This window comes from Hyperolius riggenbachi, chromosome 4 (genome assembly GCF_040937935.1).
Source record: "Hyperolius riggenbachi isolate aHypRig1 chromosome 4, aHypRig1.pri, whole genome shotgun sequence".
Lineage (NCBI taxonomy): Eukaryota > Metazoa > Chordata > Amphibia > Anura > Hyperoliidae > Hyperolius > Hyperolius riggenbachi.
In genome coordinates, this window is record NC_090649.1 from 189,346,320 (window position 1) to 189,368,800 (window position 22,481).

General features: G+C 43.5%; 1 protein-coding gene across 3 annotated transcripts in view; it reads right to left on the reverse strand.

Moving 5' to 3' along the window:
- Positions 1-9,036: 9,036 nt before the first annotated feature.
- MELTF (melanotransferrin) overlaps positions 9,037-22,481 on the reverse strand; it is a 76,105-nt gene continuing 62,660 nt past the window's right edge. For all 3 annotated transcript variants that reach the window (XM_068279316.1, XM_068279314.1, XM_068279315.1), the window contains 4 exons: positions 21,349-21,413; positions 18,070-18,257; positions 14,971-15,160; positions 9,037-10,028 (listed from right to left, as the gene is read on the reverse strand). In XM_068279316.1, coding sequence (XP_068135417.1) covers positions 9,961-10,028; positions 14,971-15,160; positions 18,070-18,257; positions 21,349-21,413 — 511 coding nt within the window. In that variant the 3' untranslated portion in view covers positions 9,037-9,960. The remainder of the gene's footprint in view (positions 10,029-14,970; positions 15,161-18,069; positions 18,258-21,348; positions 21,414-22,481) is intronic.

Consider the following 22,481-nt stretch of genomic DNA (forward strand, 5'->3'; position numbering starts at 1 on the left):
TTTATTTGTTGTATTTATAAAGCGCCAACATATTACGCAGCGCTGGACATTAATTTAGGTTACAGACAATATTTAGGGGTGACAAACAGCAATATGACAATACAGGAATACAAGAAAACCAGATCACACAGCACAGTATGAGTACAAGGTAATGCTTAGTCAGTCACTGGATGGGAGCATGGAGTTAGGCAAGTTAGGTTCACTCAAATGAATAGCATGGGTGCACAGTAATAGATGTGCATGATCAGGTAGGACACAAAAGGAGTGAGGACCCTGCCCAAAGGCTTACAATCTAGAGGGAGAGGTAGGGACACGAGAGGTAGGGGACCAGAGTTCGGCTGTGGGTTTAGAGCAATTGTGAGGGGTGGTAGGCAAGAGTGAAAAGGTGAGTTTTGAGGGCCTTCTTGAAGGTGTTGAAGGAGGGGGCTGCCCTAATGGGTGGAGGTAGGGAGTTCCATAGTGTCGGAGCGGCTCTTGAGAAGTCTTGGAGGCGTGCATGGGACTGGGTGATGCGGGGGACGGTCAGGCGAAGTTCATTGGAGGAGCGGAGTGAGCGGCTTGGTGTGTATCTCTGAGTAAGATCAGAAATGTAGGTTGGACAGGTTTTGTGGATGGATTTGTACGTCAGACACAATATCTTGAATCTGATTCTGGACTGGATAGGAAGCCAGTGGAGGGATTCACGGAGGGGAGCCGCCCTGGTGGAGCGATGGGAGAGTTTACTCTTTAAAAGTAATTTTATTGACAAGGTGTTAAAATATCACCTAGGAGAAACCACCTGAGAAAAAGTTAATTGCATATGGGTCTTCTGCTGTTCAAAAAGATTATTTGGACCGGGTTTGTGCGATACGAAAGTGAAAGGGCTTTTTTTGTTGGTTTTTTGTTTGCAGAAAAACAACAGCGTTTTTAATAGGCTGCTAGATAGGAGTACCAAGCTTGTAGCTATTGTAGATGTAAAGTATAGCTGAGAAGGGCTGATTTCTAAGGTGATTCAGCCTCAATGTTAAGTATAGGAAAATGGAAAATCGCTCTGAAAAGCGCTAGATCAGAGCGATTTTCCAAGTGTTTTTGTTACAGAAGCTGTTCCAGTGTTCTCCCCAGAATTGTTTTCCAGCCGGGTGGCATGAAAAAGTTGCCAGGTGGGGCAAGATGAGAGAATACAGGGCCGGCACTTCTCTGCACAACTGCTTACAGCATAGGAGGAAATAAGCCAAAGTCAGCCGGGTGCTCACAAAAACTAGCCGGGTGGAGCACCCTGGCTAAAATAGCCTGGGGAGAACACTTTGTTCAACTACAGCTCTATTGTAACAAAATATAAAAAAATACTACATTAAAAACGCTCCAAAAATCGGTAGGCATGATTAGAAAATTGCTAGGCACATGCCTCACCCTAAAAAAATCACTTCAAAAAACGCTAAGAGTTTGCTTTAATGCGAGTGCTTTTTGGTGTGCACTGGCCCTCAGTGAAAGAATGAGAACAAGTGATGAAAATAAGAGTGGTAGTCATCTGCTATGATGCAACACTGGTGTTATACAAAACCACTCCAGAAAATAGGGGGAACTGAGGACAGAGTTAGGTAGAGTAGTCACATATTTTAACCCCATGAGAAAGAATTACAATTATTAGGACCTGTGTTTGGTCATTTCTTGTGGATGAGAGAGTCTAATGAGAGAAAAAGGTTCTGCTTAAATCAGCCAGTAGAAGTCTCTACACAGCACAATCTTAATTGTACAATCTTGTCATATCTTACCACCTCTTTGTAGTGTGAGGGACTACATCACTTCAGAGTATATTCAGTCTGATGATTCTCATACTACATATAACAGCTGTGGTGAGGCTGAATAAAATTGCACATCCATAACTAATGGTCAGCTTATAGTCAATGAGACACTGAGGTCACAGTCATAGTAGTAGTATTTCATATTAATAACCTGAAATGGCTCAAAATGTCAGGAATAGAATTCATACTGTATGTTTCACCTCTTATAGGGTCAACTGGATAACAAACTGGTAAAGCTGTTGCCTTTGATGTGGGATTTGAGCCCTTTGAAAAGGGTTCGTATGTAAAACAGTAAGGAGCCTTTGGGCAAGGCTCCCCAATAATCCTGGTTGCCCATGGCGCGTGCCTTAAGTTGCTGCAGCCATGGTGCTTTGAGTCCACCAAAGCGCAATATAAATGTTCTTTGTCTCTAATATCACAGACATGTTGGACAATGAGTGTCATGCATTCTCTAATAAAGACACTAGATGGCATAAGGGTGCACCTAGAATCAGCTGGCCTTGAGAAAGGAGCCAAGTAACTAAGCAAAAGTGAGGTAAGCGTAGGGCTACTGCTACTGTTATGCACTTTGTCTGTTTTTAGTTGTGAGATAATGTATGCAGGTTGCAGCTTTCATGAACAAGAAGGACTTGACTTTACTACTTATTTTATTGATGTAAAATAAATGCATGTTATTTCAAATAATTTACAATCATCATTTATTAGTCTACATTCTAAACCAGAGAAATGGTGAAATATAATAGCATCCAAGGACATCTTACACCACCATACCTTCCTACCAACTCTCTCTAAATGACTTGTATTTGTTCTATAGCTGCAGAAAGTGCTTCAGTCCTATTAGAGCAAAGCTTGTTGCATAGTGCACAGAAGCTAAGTGGTTAGCAGTGTTGCCTTGCTGCTCTGAGGTGATGTGTTTGATTTCCAATGACACTTCCTGCATGGAGTTTTTGTCTGTCCTTTTCATGTGTGCGTGTTTTCTGTAAAACACTGCTGAAAGGTATATACATATAAACATCAAATAGTTCTAAACATGAAAACACTGTATATGAAAATATACATAATACTAATACAAAACAAACAGCCATACATCATTTCACTTAATACAATGTTGTTCTTACTGTGTTGGAAACAAATAGGTTTGACACACAAATATCTTTTTAATACCTTATTGGGAATCTGAACCAGTAGATTGTACTTACATATTTAAAGTGGATCCGAGATGAACTTTTACACATTGCATAATTGTGTTCCTTTCCTATTGCTTATAGGGCATTCCTCAAGCCAAATGCTTTTTTGTTTTTGTTTAAATACTCTAATTCCCAATAAACGAAACAAGCCACGCCCACAGGTTTTCAGAGAGCCAAGGCACTTTCAGACAGTATCAAGGGCTCATGGGAGCTCAGTCTGGGCAGGAGGAGGAGGGGGTGTTACTAGCCAGAGATTTCAGAGGCAGAGGGGAGGAGGGAGGAGGAGGGGGGATTAGGTTTTTTTGCTCAAGATGCAGATAAGCCTGCGTCTGTGTAATGTTTACAAACACCATGGCTGCTGTCATATCACAGGAAAAAATAATTATATTCTATTAACCAGCTGGGCGGTATGGACGAGCTCAGCTCGTCCATCACCGCCGGAGGCTGCCACTCAGGCCCTGCTGGGCCGATTTTCATGAAATAAAGAGCAGCACACGCAGCCGGCACTTTGCCAGCCGCGTGTGCTGCCCGATCGCCGCCGCGAGCAGCGGCGAAAGAGGGTCCCCCCAGCCGCCTGAGCCCAGCGTAGCCGGAACAAAAAGTTCCGGCCAGCGCTAAGGGCTGGATCGGAGGCGGCAGACGTCAGGACGTCGGCTGACGTCCATGACGTCACTCCGCTCGTCGCTATGGCGACGATGTAAGCAAAACAAGGAAGGCCGCTCATTGCGGCCTTCCTTGTTTATTCTGGGCGCCGGAGGCGATCGGAAGAACGCCTCCGGAGCGCCCTCTAGTGGGCTTTCATGCAGCCAACTTTCAGTTGGCTGCATGAAATAGTTTTTTTTTTATTTAAAAAAAACCCTCCCGCAGCCACCCTGGCGATTTAATCAGAACGCCAGGGTGGTTAAAGCTGTTTGCAGCTAGATTTGCTGTGTAGACTACAGTGGCTTGCAAAAGTATTCGGCCCCCTTGAAGTTTTCCACATTTTGTCACATTACTGCCACAAAAATGAATACATTTTATTGGAATTTCACGTGAAAGACCAATACAAAGTGGTGTACACGTGAGAAGTGGAACGAAAATCATACACGAGTCCAAACATTCAATAACTGCAAAGTGGGGTGTGCGTAATTATTCAGCCCCCCTGAGTCAATACTTTGTAGAACCACCTTTTGCTGCAATTACAGCTGCCAGTCTTTTAGGGTATGTCTCTACCAGCTTTGCACATGTAGTGGCTGAAATCCTTGCCCATTTTTCTTTGCAAAACAGCTCCAGCTCAGTTAGATTAGATGGACTGCGTTTGTGAACAGCAGTTTTCAGATCTTGCCACATATTTTCGATTGGATCTGGACTTTTACTGGGCCATTCTAATACATGGATATGTTTTGTTTTAAACCATTCCATTGTTACCCTGGCTTCATGTTTAGGGTCGTTGTCCTGCTGGAAGGTGAACCTCCGCCCCAGTCTCAAGTCTTTTGCAGACTCCAAGAGGTTTTCTTCCAAGATTGCCCTGTATTTGGCTCCATCCATCTTCCCATCAACTCTGACCAGCTTCCATGTCCCTGCTGAAGAGAAGCATCCCCAGAACATGATACTGCCACCACCATATTTGACAGTGGGGACGGTGTGTTCAGAGTGATGTGCAGTGTTAGTTTTCCGCCACACATAGCGTTTTGCATTTTGGTCAAAAAGTTCAGTTTTGGTCTCATCTGACCAGATCACCTTCTTTCACGTTTGCTGTGTCCCCCAAGTGGCTTGTGGCAAACTGCAAACAGGACTTCTTATGCTTTTCTGTTAACAATGGCTTTCTTCTTGCCACTCTTTCATAAAGGCCAATTTTGTGCAGTGCGTGACTAATAGTTGTCCTATAGACAGATTCCCCCCACCTGAGCTGTAGATCTCTGCAGTTCGTCCAAAGTCATCATGGGCCTCTTGACTGCATTTCTGATCAGTGCTTTCCTTGTTCGGCCTGTGAGTTTAGGTGGATGGCCTTGTCTTGGTAGGTTTACAGTTGTGCCATACTCCTTCCATTTCTGAATGATCGTTTGAACAGTGCTCCGTGAGATGTTCAAGGCTTTGGAAATCTTTTTGTAACCTAAGCCTGCTTTAAATTTCTCAATAACTTTATCCCTTACCTGTCTGGTGTGTTCTTTGGACTTCATGGTGTTGTTGCTCCCGATATTAACTTAGACAACCTCTGAGGTCGTCACAGAGCAGCTTTATTTGTACTGACATTAGATTACACACAGGAGCACTCTATTTAGCCATTAGCAATCATCAGGCAATGTCTATGGGCAACTGACTGCACTCAGACCAAAGGGGGCTGAATAATTACGCACACCCCACTTTGCAGTTATTGATTTGTAAAAAAAAAATTGGAATCATGTATGATTTTCATTCCACTTCTCACGTGTACACGACTTTGTATTGATCTTTCATGTGGAATTCCAATAAAATTGATTTATGTTTGTAGCAGTAATGGGACAAAATGTGGAAAACTTCAAGGGGGCCGAATACTTTTGCAAGCCACTGTATCTAAACTTTAGATAAGATATATAGACAAGTTACTTGTTATAGTTAATTTTTCATCTCAGATCCACTTTAATAATGCTGCTGGGCAGCTGCCCATTGTGGCCGTCAGTTTCTTAATGAAAACATTACAAATAACAGAAGTGGTGCTGTATGATGACATGTACAACATGGCAAATTAAAACCACTTTCAGGGCCCTTTTCCACTAGCAATTGCTGGCGTTTGTGCTGAGCGCTAGCGATTTAGCAAAAGGAAAAAAATTCCCGGCGATTTCCCGACGTTTGCGATCGCGATTTTGCTATGCTATGCACTGCATAGCAAAATCGCGGCAAAAATCGTTCCGCGGCACGAACGCGATTAAGTAAAAGACGAATCGCGGTAGTGGAAATTACCTACCGCAATTCCTATGTTAAAAAGCAAACCGTATCGATTTTTAAAATCACTAACGCTTGGCGGTTTTGCGATTAAGCAATCACAAATGCTGTAGTGGAAAAGGGCCCTCAGGCCTTGTGAGGGGGAGGAAGACAAGTGTTCTCACTGTCATATTCATTGAGCAATTTAGACTTAAAGGACAACTGAAGTGAGAAGAAAATGGAGGCTGCCATATTCATTTTCTTCTAAACAATGCCATTTGCCTGGCAGCCCTGCTGATCTATTTAATTGAAGAAAGAGGCGGCATATATACTCCTGATGAAGGACCTTGTAGTAACTTGTAGTGTCTGTTCCGCAATACAGCAACAGTTTGCAGGCAGTGGTGTGCCGCCTCTTTCTTCGATTTGTTAGTACCAAGACTGTTTGAGCAATCCACTCGAGGCTTCGCACAAGCCCAGGTCCAGGAGATTACTCCTTGGCGGTTACTCTCCGTGGATTTTGCATTTGTACTCTCTGCTGATCTATTTGGCTGCAGCAGTGTCTGAATAACACCAAAACAAGCATACAGCTAATCATGTCAGAAACACCTGATCTGCTGCATATTTGTTCAGGGTCTGTGGCTAAAAGTATAATGCTTTGTACACACAATGCAATTTTCAGACAGATTAAAGTCACATCGAATATTTCCAACATGTCCGATCTGATTTCTGATCGATTTTCCGAACGATTTTCTGTTCACTTCTATGAAAAATTGATCGGAAAATCGATCGGCAATCACATTGGACATGTTGGAAATAGCTGATTTGACAGTAAATTTGTCAGAAAATTGCATCATGTGTACCTAGCATTGGAGGCAGAGGATCAGCAGGGCTGCCATGCAACAGGTATTTGCTTTTGTGCTAATCCCCCTATATATTGATTCTAATTCTCGTGGGTCATACAAATATAGATCAGCTATGCAAAGCAAGGCCTATCAATCACCATACAAAAGAGACAAGAACAATATAAGGAGATGCCTCACTTAGTGAATGATGATGGAGTGAGATAATAGAAATCGTTATATTTATACTTTTCAATATGCCAGTAATGGCTGACCAAGTGCATTAGATGAGGAGAGGGGAGTTTGTTGTAAGGACACCCCACTAAAACCAGTCCTACTCTAACCACAACAGGAAACCCACGCATACACGAGGAGGACATACAAACTCCTTGCAGATTGTGCCCTGGCTGGGATTTGAACCGGGACCCTGCGCTGCAAGGCAAGTGAGCGCTAATCACTACGCCACCGTAGCAGTTTGTTTCATCACGTGTTCATAAATAGCCAAGGAGTACAGTTTAGGCATTAAAGATGCATGATTACATTAGCCACTTATTAATGAGCATAGTTACATTTGACATAATTCCATTTGAACATTAAAAAAGAAATAGATTGCATATGTAAACATCTAAAATAACAACAAGTTAGTGCTTTAAAGTGAACATGAGGTGAGAGTGATATGGAAGCTACCATATTTATTTCCTTTTAAGCAACACCAGTTGCCTGGCTGTCCTGCTGATCCTCTGCCCCTAAAACGTTTAGCCATAGCCCCTGAACAAGCATGCAGCAGATCAGGTGTTTCTGACATTATTCTCAGATCTGATAAGATTAGCTGCATGCTGGTTTCTGGTGTGATTCAGACACTACTGCAGCCAAATAGATCAGCAGGGCTGCCAAGCAACTGATATTGTTTAAAGGATACCACAACTGAAATGTGACATAATGAGATAGACATGTGTATGTACAGTGCCTAGCACACAGATAACTATGCTGTGTTCCTTTTTTTCTTTCTCTGCCTGAAAGAGTTAAATATCAGGTATGTAAGTGACTGACTCAGTCCTGACTCAGACAGGAAGTGACTACAGTGTGACCCTCACTGATAAGAAATTCCAACTATAAAACACTTTCCTAGCAGAAAATGGCTTCTGAGAGCAAGAAAGAGGTAAAAAAGGGGAATTTCTTATCAGTGAGGGTCACACTGTAGTCACTTCCTGTCTGAGTCAGGACTGAGTCAGTCACTTACATACCTGATATTTAACTCTTTCAGGCAGAGAAAGAAAAAAAGGAACACAGCATAGTTATCTGTGTGCTAGGCACTGTACATACACATGTCTATCTCATTATGTCACATTTCAGTTGTGGTATCCTTTAAAAGGAAATAAATATGGCAGCCTCCGTATTCCTCTCACCTCAGGTTCATTTTAATCCTAAACATATTAAGCATCACTTTGATTGAACGCATTGCCAAGTTTATACATAGATACTAAATGGTACTCTTGTGTTGATAGTCACCACAAGCTCCACCTCCAACGGCAAATTCACTTTGCAGGTACCATCCACCTCCTAAATGAATAGGCCTGTCATATGTGCTTCATATCACACATCCTTCTCCAGTCTTCTCCTCAATAGATAACAGTGGTTGCTGACACCAGTTTTTGTTGTCTCAGCATCATTTCGCTTCAGAACAAATGCAAAAGTAGTGCAAGAATATTTATGTATTTCTTAATATAAACTTAAAGAGGCACTAGAGTGACTTATAGTAGAATGCAGTAAATTATTCAGAATACCCAGTTTTGCTGCATTTTTTCTGGTTTCAGAATCCTATATCTATGTATTACTACATATCAATATATGTAGCCCCGCCCTCTCAGTGATGCTTAGCCTAGGCCATTTAAAGTGAACCTGTACTGAAAAAAAGGGCCCCTGAGGGATGCTTATCTCGGGAGGGGGAAGCCTCTGGATCCGATTGAGGCTTCCCCTGTCCTCCTCAGTCCCATGGTGGTCTCTCTAGGCAGTCCCTGCAATATTTACCCTCCCCAGCTCCAGCGCTGGCGCAGAAGCGGCTCTCGGCTAGCCGATCCCAGTCAGGTCCGCTGTACTGCGCAGGCAACTTGCGTCTGCGCAGTAGAGCGCACCCGACTGGGATCGGCTAGATCTACCTGATCCAAGCCTGCGCTGGAGCCGTAGAAGGTAAATATTCACATGGCCACCGTTCGGAGTGGCCTGGAGAGACCACCGTGGGATGGAGGAGGTCGGGGGAAGCCTCAATCGGATCCAGAGGCTTCCCCTCCCGAGGTAATCTCCCCCCCCCCCCCCCCCCCCCAGGTTCCTTTTTTTTCAGTACAAGTTCTCATTAACTAGGCAAAATTCAGACCATGTGCAGCCAGCGGGAGCGGACAGTGTAGAGTCCACTCCGAGGGTTCGCTGTGGATCGGCTGTAGTCCAGGGCAGATGTGTTACCACCATAGGCTATATCGGGAAACGCATCTGCCTGCACGCGATTATCGCGGATAGTACAGAAGTGCGGCAGGCTTACCGCAACAGATCTCACGGATCCATTGTAGACTGACAAGTGTGAATGGTTCCTATTTATAAAATTGGAGCCATTTGCTGCCAGTTTAGCAATGAGCAGAGATCAGACAAAAAATGTCTATTCTCCTCTCGAGTAGGAACACAGCCTCATACAGACAGACTGGCTGATTGTGGGCCTGTTGCTGCTCTCTGGCTGAGAACTAAGTTGATTATAGTTTGTGTTTACCTGTATTGACAAATGCTGTCAGGGTTCAAAAGATCTGATCACTGAGGAAGTCTATTTAGGTAAAAGTGTGTGACATTGTGTCAGATTGAGCCTACAGAATCACCCAAGTCTCTGTATGTTACATTCACTTTTCCAGAGTTCTGATCCAGTTCTGTATAATGCCTGAAGAAAAAACGTAACGTTTTGAAAGCTCACAATTAACCATGTACAGTTAGTCATTAAAGGTATCACCAGAATTAAGGTTTGTTGGTTGGATGTCTACATTCATTTTTACAGTGCAAATGGTAAATATGGCTTCCTGTGAATACAGGGGGCCACTGAGAAGACCTATTTTATGACTCCGGAGTAGGTTACACTGAGAAGTTTGCTGGTCCGGCAGGCACTGAATAAAGCATACATTCATCGCTCAGAGGCTCGGTTGTTTCAGTAGAGAGAGAGAGAGAGAGAGAAAAAAAAGAAAATCTCCGCATGTTTGCAGTACATTTCCAAGGACATCTTGATGACTCAGTAGTTGGTAATTATGCAGAAAACTTAATTAGCAGGATATTGCTAATTAGCAGTACGGCAATGTTCACTGGAGTTAAAGCTGGAGGAGAAGAGAGTAAAACAAAAATAATGTCATTTTAGAATATACCCTTTTCATTTTAAACTCATTAGGCGTAATTAAACGAGGAGCTCTATTGCTATCATTTCATTCATGGGAAGAAAAAATGGAAAAGAAAAGGGATGTTTGCTAGAAACATTCTAGCAGCGCTAGTATCCGTAGCATTCCAGGAACAGGACACGAGGGCTGTGCAGGTATCCCCTGACATGGCTGGGATGGCATTTCTGGGATGTAATGCTGTTAGCTGTGCTTATAGACCTCTCTGGATACAGAAGATATCCCCAGGTAATAGATCTCAGGAGCAGTGATTATTATATACTTGCCTCCTAGCTATTACTCCCATGGGAAGCTGTGGTTACTGCTGAGCTGTGCATTATAATGCAGCATGAGCATGCATCTCTGTATGACAGCTCATCAAATGAAAGCTCTATTAATAGATCACTAATGGCTATTCAACACGAGAACTCTGAGATGTAGGATAGAAAATAACCCTCTAGTTATATCAGGTATTACAGCAGCTCTTTGCATATACATTTCTTTGCTTTAAATCTGATTTGAAAGACTTGGAAAAACAGGATGATCTGCACTGTAAACAATGGGTGAGCTTAGAGCAATACTACAGCGACCCTGAAAAAAAAAGTTACGTAGAGGGAAGGCTATGTAAAGGCTCGCCTATGGAGAGGGGAGGCTCAGGATCCCATAGAGCAAGTGTAGGGAACCTATGGCTCAAGAGCCAGATGTGGCTCTTTTGATGGCTGCATCTGGCTCTCAGACAAATCAGTAGAGGTTGATTCACCAATCTGCGCCGCTCTAGCAGCGCAGCTTAGTGTGTCAGCGCAAGTAACTTTTTCAAAGTAGGCATGCTACTGCTGTAGCATGCAGATAAAGAAGGAGCGATCCATAGTACATTACTAAAAGTATAACATTTATTCACAAAAGACAATTTGGTACTCACAAACTGTGTAGTAAGATCCGCATATCAGCGGTAAGGCCAACCGCTACACTTCCGGGCAACGGGTGCACACGGTCTCCGCGAAGCTTGAACCTCATCTCGCCGGAGTTGGGCGGGGCCTGGAATCAGCGTGCGTGTGAAGTCATTAGATCTGATGAAGGCGCAGTGCGCTGAAACACGTAATGACGTCACACGCACGCTGATTCCACCGCTGATATGCGAATCTTACTACAAAGGTTGTGAGTACCAAATTGTCTTTGTGAATAAATGTTATACTTTTGGTAATGCACTATGGAGCGCTCCTTCTTTATCTAGATGTGTCTGATTTCCCCCAAATTGGAGCAGCTGCAGTGCTTAACACCTAGTATAAGGAAGATTTGTGGAAGTGACTGTGTGCTACTGGATTGGGAGCGCAAGGATTCTCTTTGTCGTTTTTGGATTACTGCTGTAGCATGCACCACTAGCTTACTCACGCTCCCCCAAAACTAATGGCCTCTCCAACAGTACTTGTATTTAGTTTGAAACACATTGTATGGCTCTCACGGGAATTAAATTTTAAAATATGTGGCGTTCCTGGCTCTCTCCGCCATAAAGGTTCCTGACCCTTGCCATAGAAGCCTTTCTGGTCTTCTCTCATTGGTCTTGGTCCACCAATGTCCCCCCATTGAGCTTATCCATTCAACTGGTGGAATACGCCTTTGGGAGTCCTTGTGAATGCTTCGAACGTACTCTCATCCCTTAGTACTTCCGAAGAGGAGTGAGTCCACACTACGCACTACGTCTGACCTCACACATGTGCAGTACGGATGCGAAGTGCTTCTGAAGCCTTTCCGAGGAGTCCCGAAGGCATGGAATGTCAGCAAGGGACATTGGTGGACCCAGGGCACGGAGAGAGGATTGGGAAGGCCCTATGGGATCCAGACCATTCCCTCTACATAGATGAGCATCTAGCTTTTTTCCATTGTCACTTTAGTATTGCGTTAACATTCATCCGGTGTCCAGCCATTCCACTATCTTTAAATATATAATAACACTAATATTTTTGCAACTGTAAATCAACAGTTTTGTCTCTCAGGCTCCTTCAGATATGTCAGTCAGTTATAAGGCTAGTGAGGCTGTTGCAACTGTTACTTCATGTCAATGAACAAAAGGCCTCCCAGACACCAGACTTTAGCTGTTGTTATCAATTAACGCTATCTGGAATAAAATAACAACAAAACCAGCATAAAGCCCCACATCAGACAAAACTACGTTGGTTTTGATAGGAATTGTAATCCTGTAATCTCATTTTTTTTTACATAATTTTTATTGCTCAGTGTGTTGATTTTTCTGGATTCTGGATTTTTCTGAAAAATTCTCATCACTTTATGTCCCAACAGGAAGCTGGGAAATATTACAGGGCAGAGGCAGCCATAAGTGAGTCCTTTTCATAGGCTGGTGAAGGGTAAGACTCATCAGAGTTTTATCAATACCAACTAGGACCACTGGGCTCCATATTAAAATGATGGAGGTCTTTACTTCCCCTGTACAAGTAGATTAAGCTTACAGCCTGTAATCTGATGCTTGTTCCGTGACCTTTGGAATTTATATCAAACATATTATTGTTTGGCGTAGAAATAGATTTTGGATCATGCGGCTGATAATCATTATGCAGCACTGATGCTGATGAAGCATTTTCCTTGATGTCATATTGTCCTTGCTTGCATTCCTGGGCTGTGTCCCAGAGCTGCTTATTAGTGCAATAGAGGAGATTGGCTCTTTCATTGCAAACGTGGAATAAAATGGTCGCCTGTGCCCAGTGACATTCCTACTTGCACAGTCTATTTTACTGGAATTGAAATGATAAATCTGTAGCTCATCCACGCGCACATACATTGGATATTATTTGTTATATATGCATATTACTTTTTGTTAAAGGACAACTGAAGTGAGAGGTTTATGGAGGATGCCATATTTCCTTTTTAGTTTACCAGTTGCCTGGCTATCCTGCTGATCCTCTGCCTCTAATACTTTAGCCATAGACACAGAACATGCATGCAGCAGATCAGGTGTTTCTAACATTATTGTCAGATCTGACAAGATTAGCTGCATGCTTGTTTCTGGTGTGATTCAGACACTACTGCAGCCAAATAGATCGGCAGGGCTGCCAGGCAACTGGTATTGCCTAAAAGGAAATAAATATGGTAGCCTCCATGTATCTCTCACTTCAGTTGTGCTTTAAATGGATGGTGATGTTGCATGCAAGCATAGTGAGTACCCACTTCCCCCCACCTCGTTTTCACGTTGCCAACTTTTATTATTGTTTATATACATGTCTTGGTGGGGTATCCAATTGCTCCTATTATTTGGGTCTCTGAACCACCATTTTCTGACTATCGCCTTCTCTCTTAGTTACACTTTTATGACAATATATGGTTCTTTACTCAAAGTATAAGCAAAATTATATTTGCTGTTTCCTTGTAGGCTGCCGTGTATTTATACTACATTGGCATTGCTTTGTGTAGAATTCTGATGGGTGATTAAATATCACTTATATCATTCTCTTGTAGTGTAACATTCACTCGGTGAGAGACTGGTAGCAGGCAGGGCCTGGTCTAGACTTTTTGCTGCCTGAGGCAAACTTGTGAGGATGCGTCGCCACCCCCTCATTTGTAATGATCGCACAGCACCCGACAATTTACTCTGCTTCATTTAATGTTCTCACATGACATGCTGCAGCTCAACACAACAGCACACTGGCTGGCTGTAATTCTGTGACAAACAAACTGCTCACCCTCAGCCACTCCATTCCTCCTCAGGAAGGTACACACAGTACAAAAATGCTGCCCCTGAAATCTCTGCGCCTGATGCAAATGTTTCTCCTTGCTTCATGAGAGAACCGGCCCTGTTAGCAGGGGCGTAACTACAAATCACTGGCGTAACAATAGGGCCTGCAGCCCCTGCTCCCGCGGGGGGGCCCGGGTCCCCCCCGGAGCCGTTTTGTGGGGGCTGGAGGGTTGGCAGCATGAGGGGAAAGCTGTGGCCACAGTCGGCGGGGAGAGGGGAAGTTCCCCCCTCTCCCTCACCTTGGGGCTCTCCCCTCTGCGTTCCCCTCCAGCTTAAATGTGTGTCCGTGGGCAGCGGCGGCAGCAAACAGATACATACCTCCCGTGCGCTCCGGCCTGCGTTCCTCTCGCTAGCCAGGAAGTCGCCTCAGAGGCTAGCGAGAGGAACGCACTGGCTGGAGCGCACGGAAGGTATGTATCTGTTTGCTGCCACCGCTGCTCGCCACTGTTCGCGCTGCCCACGGACACTTCTTTAAGCTGGAAGGGAGCGCAGAGGGGAGAGCCCCGAGGTGAGGGAGAGGGGGGGGGACTTCCCATCCCCCCCGCCAACTGTGGCCACGGCTTTCTTCTCATGCTGCCAACCCTCCATCCCCCACAAAACGGCCCTGAGCGGCCCCCAGGGACGGGGACGGGGAGGCGCTCTGAAAATCTGCAGTTACGCCCCTGCTACAAATCATGGGACTTTCCAGCAATGCCAATCAATTGTTTACACCCTTTGACTTGCCAACCCCTTGCGACCCTCACTGTCTGGTGCCCATCTCACAAGGGTCATAAAACACAAAGGATAGACCCCTTTACAAACATAAAGACCCCTTTATCAGAGGGAGTAAAGTAGTAGTCCAGCTGTGGCTGGATAGTGTACTGGTAAAGGGCTCTGCCTCTGACACAGAAGACCAGGGTTCAGATCTCGGCTCTTCCTGTTCAGTAAGCCAGCACCTATTCAGTAAGGAGGACTTGGGCAAGACTCCCTAACACTGCTACTGCCTACTGAGTGCACTCTAGTGGCTGCCTCGCAAGCACTTTGAGTCCTACAGGAGTAGTTGGGGCCCCTTACAGCCCTGGCCCCCCTGCAGCTGCATGGGCTACTCCTCTGTAGTTACACCCCTGACTGGGAGATATGTTAAATATAAAATAGGAGAGTTCTTACATATACTGGATGAACACTGCAGGCCCTCTAAAGAGTCAATGTAACTTCTACCCAGCCATTCTTCGTAAGTTTTCTTTTCTTTCACTGGAACAATCTTAAAGGTAGAGTCCTTGAAAATCAAGTCTTTTTGATTATAAACCGAAGAGTTAAACATTTGAAATTCAGTAGTATCGTCACTCCCATAATATTCCTAAAGAGCAGAAAATAAAGAATATAAATAACAGCACAAATAAGGTTCTTACACAAAATATGTATAATTTACTGTATATAGTATTACTGGCTGTATGCATGAAAGACTGTTCAAGTGTACTGAATATTGCTGCACTACTGTCCCAATTCATATTTAGTTCAAATAAAGTAACTACCGTGTTTCCCCTAAAGTAATAAAGTAAGACATCCCCTGAGAATAATAGCCCTAGCAGGAATTCGTAGCATGCTTGAAATATAAGACATCCCCCGAATGTAAGCCCTAGCAGCAGCCCACATGACACCAGCAAGTCACGCTCAATACAAAGCCTGGATACAAGAAAGCAACAGTATAATGTGAGTTCTACAGTCCTGTATATGTGTCAGGCAATTTGTTGGAGCCAGCCCTCCTGATCGGTCATGATAAGCATTAGCAGCACTTCACCTCTTCCCAGGACACACAGCTTATCCTATCATAGCTCTGGGGAGCCTGACAGAGTTCTCTGCCTGCAAGAAATAGACCATTACCCACATGATTAGCAGAATCAATTTCTTGTAAGTGAGAGCCAATATCTGCAAACCACAAGCTCTGTGCACGCTGCTTGTGTTTCAGCATGGCATGCAGTATATACATTTTGCATAGGAAAACTACCAGCGTTTCTCCCAAAAATAAGACAAGCACATCTTTTGGAGCAAAAATGAATATAAGAAAGTCTCTTATTATTCGGGGAAACACTGTATGCTTTTAAAGCAGAACTGAACTGAACGTATGATGCCAAAATAAAAAGAAAGCTAGAGCTGCCTCACTCATCTATTCCCACTCACTCTTGTATAATAAACATGCTTTGAGTGCCAGTGGGCACTGTTTCTGCCATGCAAAAGGGGAAAAAAGCAATACATTGCAAAGTAAAAAGTTTAAAAATAGAAGAGAGATCAATAAATTATTGATGTTTAATTTCTAATTTAGGGCTTGTTCACAAAAGACAATTAGAAAAAGGCCTGGCTTTGAAAACCTTCTGCACAGATAAGTATTTTGAAAAGGAGCACTGTAAAAACATTGCCAAAGATTTAGGGCACATCTGGCACTGGCTGAGGGAGAGAAAACACTTGACTGTTTTTGTGTGCGTTTTCTGCACACTAATGCTAATCAATGGGCTAGTTCACACTTAACCTCCCTGGCGTTCTGATTTATTGCGGCGCACGGCCGCGGGAGGGTTTTTTTAAGCTATTTTTTTTAACATGTAGCTAGCCTAGCGCTTAACATTACTTTACATGTAGCTAGCCATGCTTCCCCCCTCCCTTCGCTTTCCCACCCACCCCTCCGATCGCCGCCGGCGCAAATACCCAACAGGAAATCCCGTTCTGAAAGGAATTTCCTGTATGGGCTTCCCCCGTCGACATGGCGACAATCGCGATGACGTCATGATGTCGGGGGAGTCCCGATCCACCCCATAGCGCAGCCTGGCGGTGATTGGCCAGGCTGTGCAAGGGGTCTGCGGGGGGGGCCTCTTTCGCGGCGGGTAGCAGCGGATCAGCGGCGAGCGGCGGCGATCGCAACAAACACGCAGCTAGCAAAGTGCTAGCTGTGTATTTGAAAAAGCAAATTGTGCAAATTGGCCCACCAGGGCCTGAGCAGTGCACTGCGGCATTACTGGACGAACTGAGCTCGTCCGTAACGCCCAGGAGGTTAATATGTGTTTTGCGCACAGAAAAAAAAACTGGCATTCTGCATGATGACTCTGCACATTTTGTCAGTTTTCTGTATCAAGTACATCAGCTGCTGTGAAAAAAACATGTGCGTTTTTCTGCATAGAAACACACTTGGTGTGCAGAAAATGTGTGCAGAAAACTGAAAGACAAGTGTGTTCGCTGCCTAAATGTTTTACTGCCTCTAATCAGTGGCATCCTATTAAGTGTCTCAGAGTTAGGAAAAGGTCAATAGTTCATGTATTTTATCTCTCCCTGCACTCAGAAGTTGTTTACTGACATGAAAACATTTATGGATGTAATTTGCTTATCAGTGATGTTCACTATATTTTCGACAAGGTAACGACAAGACAGAAGCTGTCACTTCCATGCCTAGAATCTAACTCTTTCAGGCAGCAAAATAAAACAGCCTGGTTAATATGTTTGGCACTGTACATACATGTTTATCTCATAATGTCACACATGATGTACAATACCTACCAATTAATATTACATACATACCTCGCCATCAGTTTCTCTCAGAAGCAGTCTGAAAGCCTTAGGGCCATTTTCCACTATATCTGTTGCTGTCAGTTATAACTGGAAGGACAACTGATGTGCAATGTAATGTCCATGTCTCCCTTTAGGCTCATACACACGTCTGATTTTTTTAAATGACCCGTCGTTTGGACGTCCAGTCGTCCGGACGTCCAATCAGGCGTGTGTACAGTCCGTCTTTCAGCTGATAAGACTGGACTTGAACAATCCGCCTGACATGTGTATGAGCCTTATGGCTCAAGCGATATTACTGGTTAATTGAGTGCTGCCCGTAAGCTGTTATGGGATCAAAGCCCATTTTAAAATGGAGGGTGGAAAATGTAATCCATCACAGTGGACACACAGGAGGCGGGATAGGAAAAAAGATCAACCAAGATAAAATACACAGCTACTACTATTCAACCAATTGTTCTCAATACAGGTTGAGTTCTATCGCTTAATATATTTGGTTTTATTTATTTCCATTATTTATACGCAAAATATAGTGCAGTGCTTTACAATGAAAACAAAACTATGTACACAGGTACAAATTTCAGACAACCTTATAACATAATCCCCCTTCAGCATACTTGACATCTGCATGTTTATATTACTAGTACATAGATGTTATCTATCGTGTATTCCTATCAAAGCAGCAATGTGAGGTTTGTTTCTGCTTATTGCACTTACCTGAGCCTTATCCAGAAGGCCAAACAATGCATGTCTGTTAGTGTCTGAATGCACCATGACTGCATGGGCAGGAACCTGTCCCCAGTTACAGTGGGCATACTGATCCACCTCTGCCCTGGCACCATTAGGACACAGCAACTGGAAATCAACAGACCGTAAATCCTTTGTCCATTCCTCTGAGCTCCTTCCTAAAAAATAAGCAAACGTCATTTATTGCTGCATTTCAGATAACTAAAGTAATAATTACATTTTGACACATATCAGTTCATTATTGTTGAAGCCTCTTTCACATAGATAGGCTGTGCACAGTTCAACCTTCGATCTGCTAGCCAACAAGCGCCTTACAGCTTCAACTTAAAATGTACCTGAAGCAGGGAGTAAGTAAGGGGTATGGGGGGATAACACAGATAGATACCTCAGTAGAGGGAAGTCTATGGGTAGTGCAGAGGCTCCAGTGTTTAGTGCAGGGTCCCTCTAAGCGGGTTCAACAAGGGCTTGTTGTTTATGCTTTCATGAGTGTGCACCAAGTCATGTATGGGTTTATGCCTGCCCAGTTGCACAAAGTAATTCACGCAGGGCATTTTTTTCTCCCCTGCATAACTGGCTTTGTGCTACTGTGCATGTGAGGACTGTATTTGTGCATGCGCAGCATGGCCTTGCTTGTGCACAGAGAGGAGCAGAATCACAAAGAAGAAAAGGGTCCCGGACAGCAGAGGTAAAGTCGAGGATCTGAGAAGCATACAAAAACTACATACAAGTACTCTGGGAAACACTATCACAAACTGGTTCCTCCAGGGCAAGAGTCCCTCAAACGCACTAAAATATAACTTTAATTAAGTTGTTAATTACGGGGCACTGACACAAAAGTGATAAATGAAGTAGACTCATAAAACTCATAAAAACAAAGTGTAGACTCATAAAACAAAGTGTCATGGGTATTCACGGTAATAAATGTCGCAATCAGTCCATCAATCTATTTCACTTGTGGTCACCATTATTTTTCTACAGTTGCTAATCTTTTCTACTTATTACTTTGTTCAAATACTTTCAAAAGTGCTTAAAGGACACCTGAAGTGAAAAGGATTTAGAGGCTGCCATATTTATTTCCTTTTAAACAATACTATTTGCCTGGCAGCCCTGCAGATCTGTTTGGCTGCAGTAGTGTCTGAATCACACCAACCACGACAAAACATTTGTAGAACACTTTTCTCCTGTAGGACCCAAAGCGCATAAGCTTGTCTCAGACCAGTACATAGTGATGTGTACAGGGGAAAAAGTTATGTGGTCATAAATGTCAAAATAAACAGGAGGCTTTTCAATTTTGATCTAAAAGTGTCCAGGGCTGGAGCACCAGAAACCAGCATGCAGCTAATCCAGTTAGACCTGACAATGTCAGAAACATCTGATCTGCTTCATGCTTGTTCAGGGTCTGGGGCTAAAAGTATTAGAGGCAGAGGACCAGCAGGACAGCCAGGCAACTGGTATTGCTGAAAAGGAAATAAATATGGCAGCCTCCATACCCCTCTCGCTTTAGGTTCCCTTTAAAGTGTACCTGAAGGGAAAAAAGTGCCCAATTTGGATATTCACCTCAGATAATCCAGAGGCTTCCCCACCGCATACATATGACTTGGCCGCCGGGAGACTTGGGCGCAGGATACAGCCGGTATATGGCTTATCCTGCTACTGCACATGTTCCTGGCGGCGTTAATTACTATTCCCCCTCCCGGTCCACGTGGATGGTGGGGAATAATGTAATTCAGCTTTCAGCTATTGCTGGAAGGGGAGTTACAGTGTTTTAAAAGCAACTTCAACTCCGTCTTCTGAGTTACTAACTGTGCGCCGCTATAGCCGTAATTCCTATTACGGCCTATGATGGCGCCGGCCGCGCCCAAATCTCCTGCACTGTAATTACAGCGCTCGTCCCCACCCCCCTACTTGCCGTTCTGTCGCTGGGACCCCTGAGCCCATTGACTAGGGAGTTTGGCACACTGTGCAGGCGCAAACGTCTTGCACCTGCGCAGTAGCACGGAGCCGAACAGGCACCCCCATTTCCGCCGAGCCTGAGCGGTGGCTCCGTGCTACTGCGCGGGTGCAAGGTAGGTATCTACATTTTTGCCCTAATACGCCCAGAGGTTAACTGGTATGTTTTTCTGTTAGGGAGTTACACTTTAAATCATCTCTATACACTCTTAACTATTTCTCTGTTCAAATGCTGCTGCTGTCTCATGTTTTGCAGTGTAGCATTAGATGTAAATAGTAGCATGGGATCATGTTGTATTTAAGAACAGGAACAAAATCAGTAATGCAAATATATTGTATTAATGATTAGTGCCTCAATGTAAGCATAAAAGAACACTAATGATCCAAAAAAGCTTATGGTAGTTTGCAAAACATATTCTGAATCTGACTAGTTCACAATTGTTTATATCTTTAGAAATCCATGAAAGTGGCGCTCAGCGAGTAATTTGGATGCCGTCAAGAGATGGAGCACAAAATACTGCAATAACTGGCAGCCGAATTACATCTTTCCCCACTATCCATGGCGGCCTGGAGGGGGAGTAGTAATTAATGCCAACTTGTGCAGGAGCAGGGTGAGTCATTTATCGGCTTTATCATGCGCCCAAATCTCCTGGCGGCTGGATCATAGGTATGCCCCAGGGGGTACTTGATGCATTCACTATTAACTTTCTTGTGCTCCTCCACCCTCTAGCTTTGTCTCAGAGCCCATGGACTATTTGCAGTATACATTGCATGAGAATGTAAATTGCTCAGTTAACTTATCCATAGGGCAGCATTTGCTCAAGAGTGCCTCCATCTGATGGTTATATGAAAGTTTTGCTGTGGGGCTCCATACTCTCTAGCTACGTCACTAGTTGTTCTTCAGGACTTCTCATCCTCACCTCAGTAGAAAAGTGAAGAATAAATATTTAAAACAATAATGGTTTTGATGGCGGATGGTGCCAGGATATTATTACATGTAAACATCTTCCAGGCATTCTCTTTCTTTAGGTTTATGCTATTTTTCCTGCGCCTAAGCGATGGCTATTAGTTCCTAATACTATTGATTCTCAAGTGCTAAAAAGAGCAGCATAATTGTATAATTAATGCACCAGTGATCGTTGGAAATGTTATTTGCCAGATTACAGGATTGCTAATTGACATAAATGAGACATCACAGTAGCAGACACTGATCTGTGCTTTCCAGACATGCTGACAAGTGACATGTTTCCTTGTACTGCTGTGTAATTGGACAAGGCGTATAGAGACAGGAATACATACCGTCAGAATTCTCAAAAACAGTGGTGTGTTTCACAAACGCCACATCTCCCTTTTCTTTTAAACACCTGTAAGAATACATAAGAAAACGGTTCTTACTTCCCAGTGGCCACTACAAGATCACAAATGACAAACACACTATATGCTGCAATGCGATGTAATTTCCTCTAGCACAGCTATATATATCATGAGGATTTTCTAAACCATTATTCTGTATTTGTTCCCATTTTCTCTTGAGACAGTTAAGTTGATTTACTGAAGGTGGAGAACACAGAGTAAGTCAAATGATCCAAAAAGTGATCTAACAAGGTACCTGAACACATCAGGAGGCTAATGCCCTGCAGGGCAGCAACTGATTGGCTAGGAGCCGGCAGTGCAGTAACATTATTCATCTTCCTCCTCTACGTAAAGCCCGAGATGGATTAAGACCATACAAGGAGGACCCAGACAGAACAATAAATTTGAGCCCACATTACCGGCCTCCCAGTTTATCAGTTAAAAGAGCGTTTAAGCAAATTGGAAGATCTGTGTTCCAACGGGTCATGGGAGGCCGAAAATTAATTATACTGCCAAAGAGGGAATCTGTTTTTTATCTGCAGGCCACACTTCCATTATCAGACGGTGATGTGTTCCCCAGATACCAGAATTAAGCAGCAAGGTTCCCCAGATACCAGAATTTAACTGCCACTATGTCCCCAGAGACATAAATTACATAGTCATGCTCCCCTAGATACAAGAATACAATAATTAAGTAACTATGTGCCTCCAGATAAAATAATTAAGTAGGCATGTTCCTCCAAACAAAAGAATTAAGTAGTCACATGCCTGCAAAAAAGAGAATGTCGTCACATGCCTGCAGATAAAATAATTAAGTAGTCACATGCTCTATAATTGAAATATTAAGAAGTCACAAGTAGGGATGAACAAAGCGATGCAAATTCTTCCGAGTTTATGCACATTTATATGCAAATATATGCAGTTTTAAAATGAACCAATCAATGAACTAGGGTTTAAATTGATTGGTCCATTTTCAAACTGCATATATTTGCATAAAAAACTTGCATCAAATATTTTCACCTCATTGATCATCCCTAGTCACAAGCGTCCAGATAAAATAAAGGAAGTTGCCACATTCC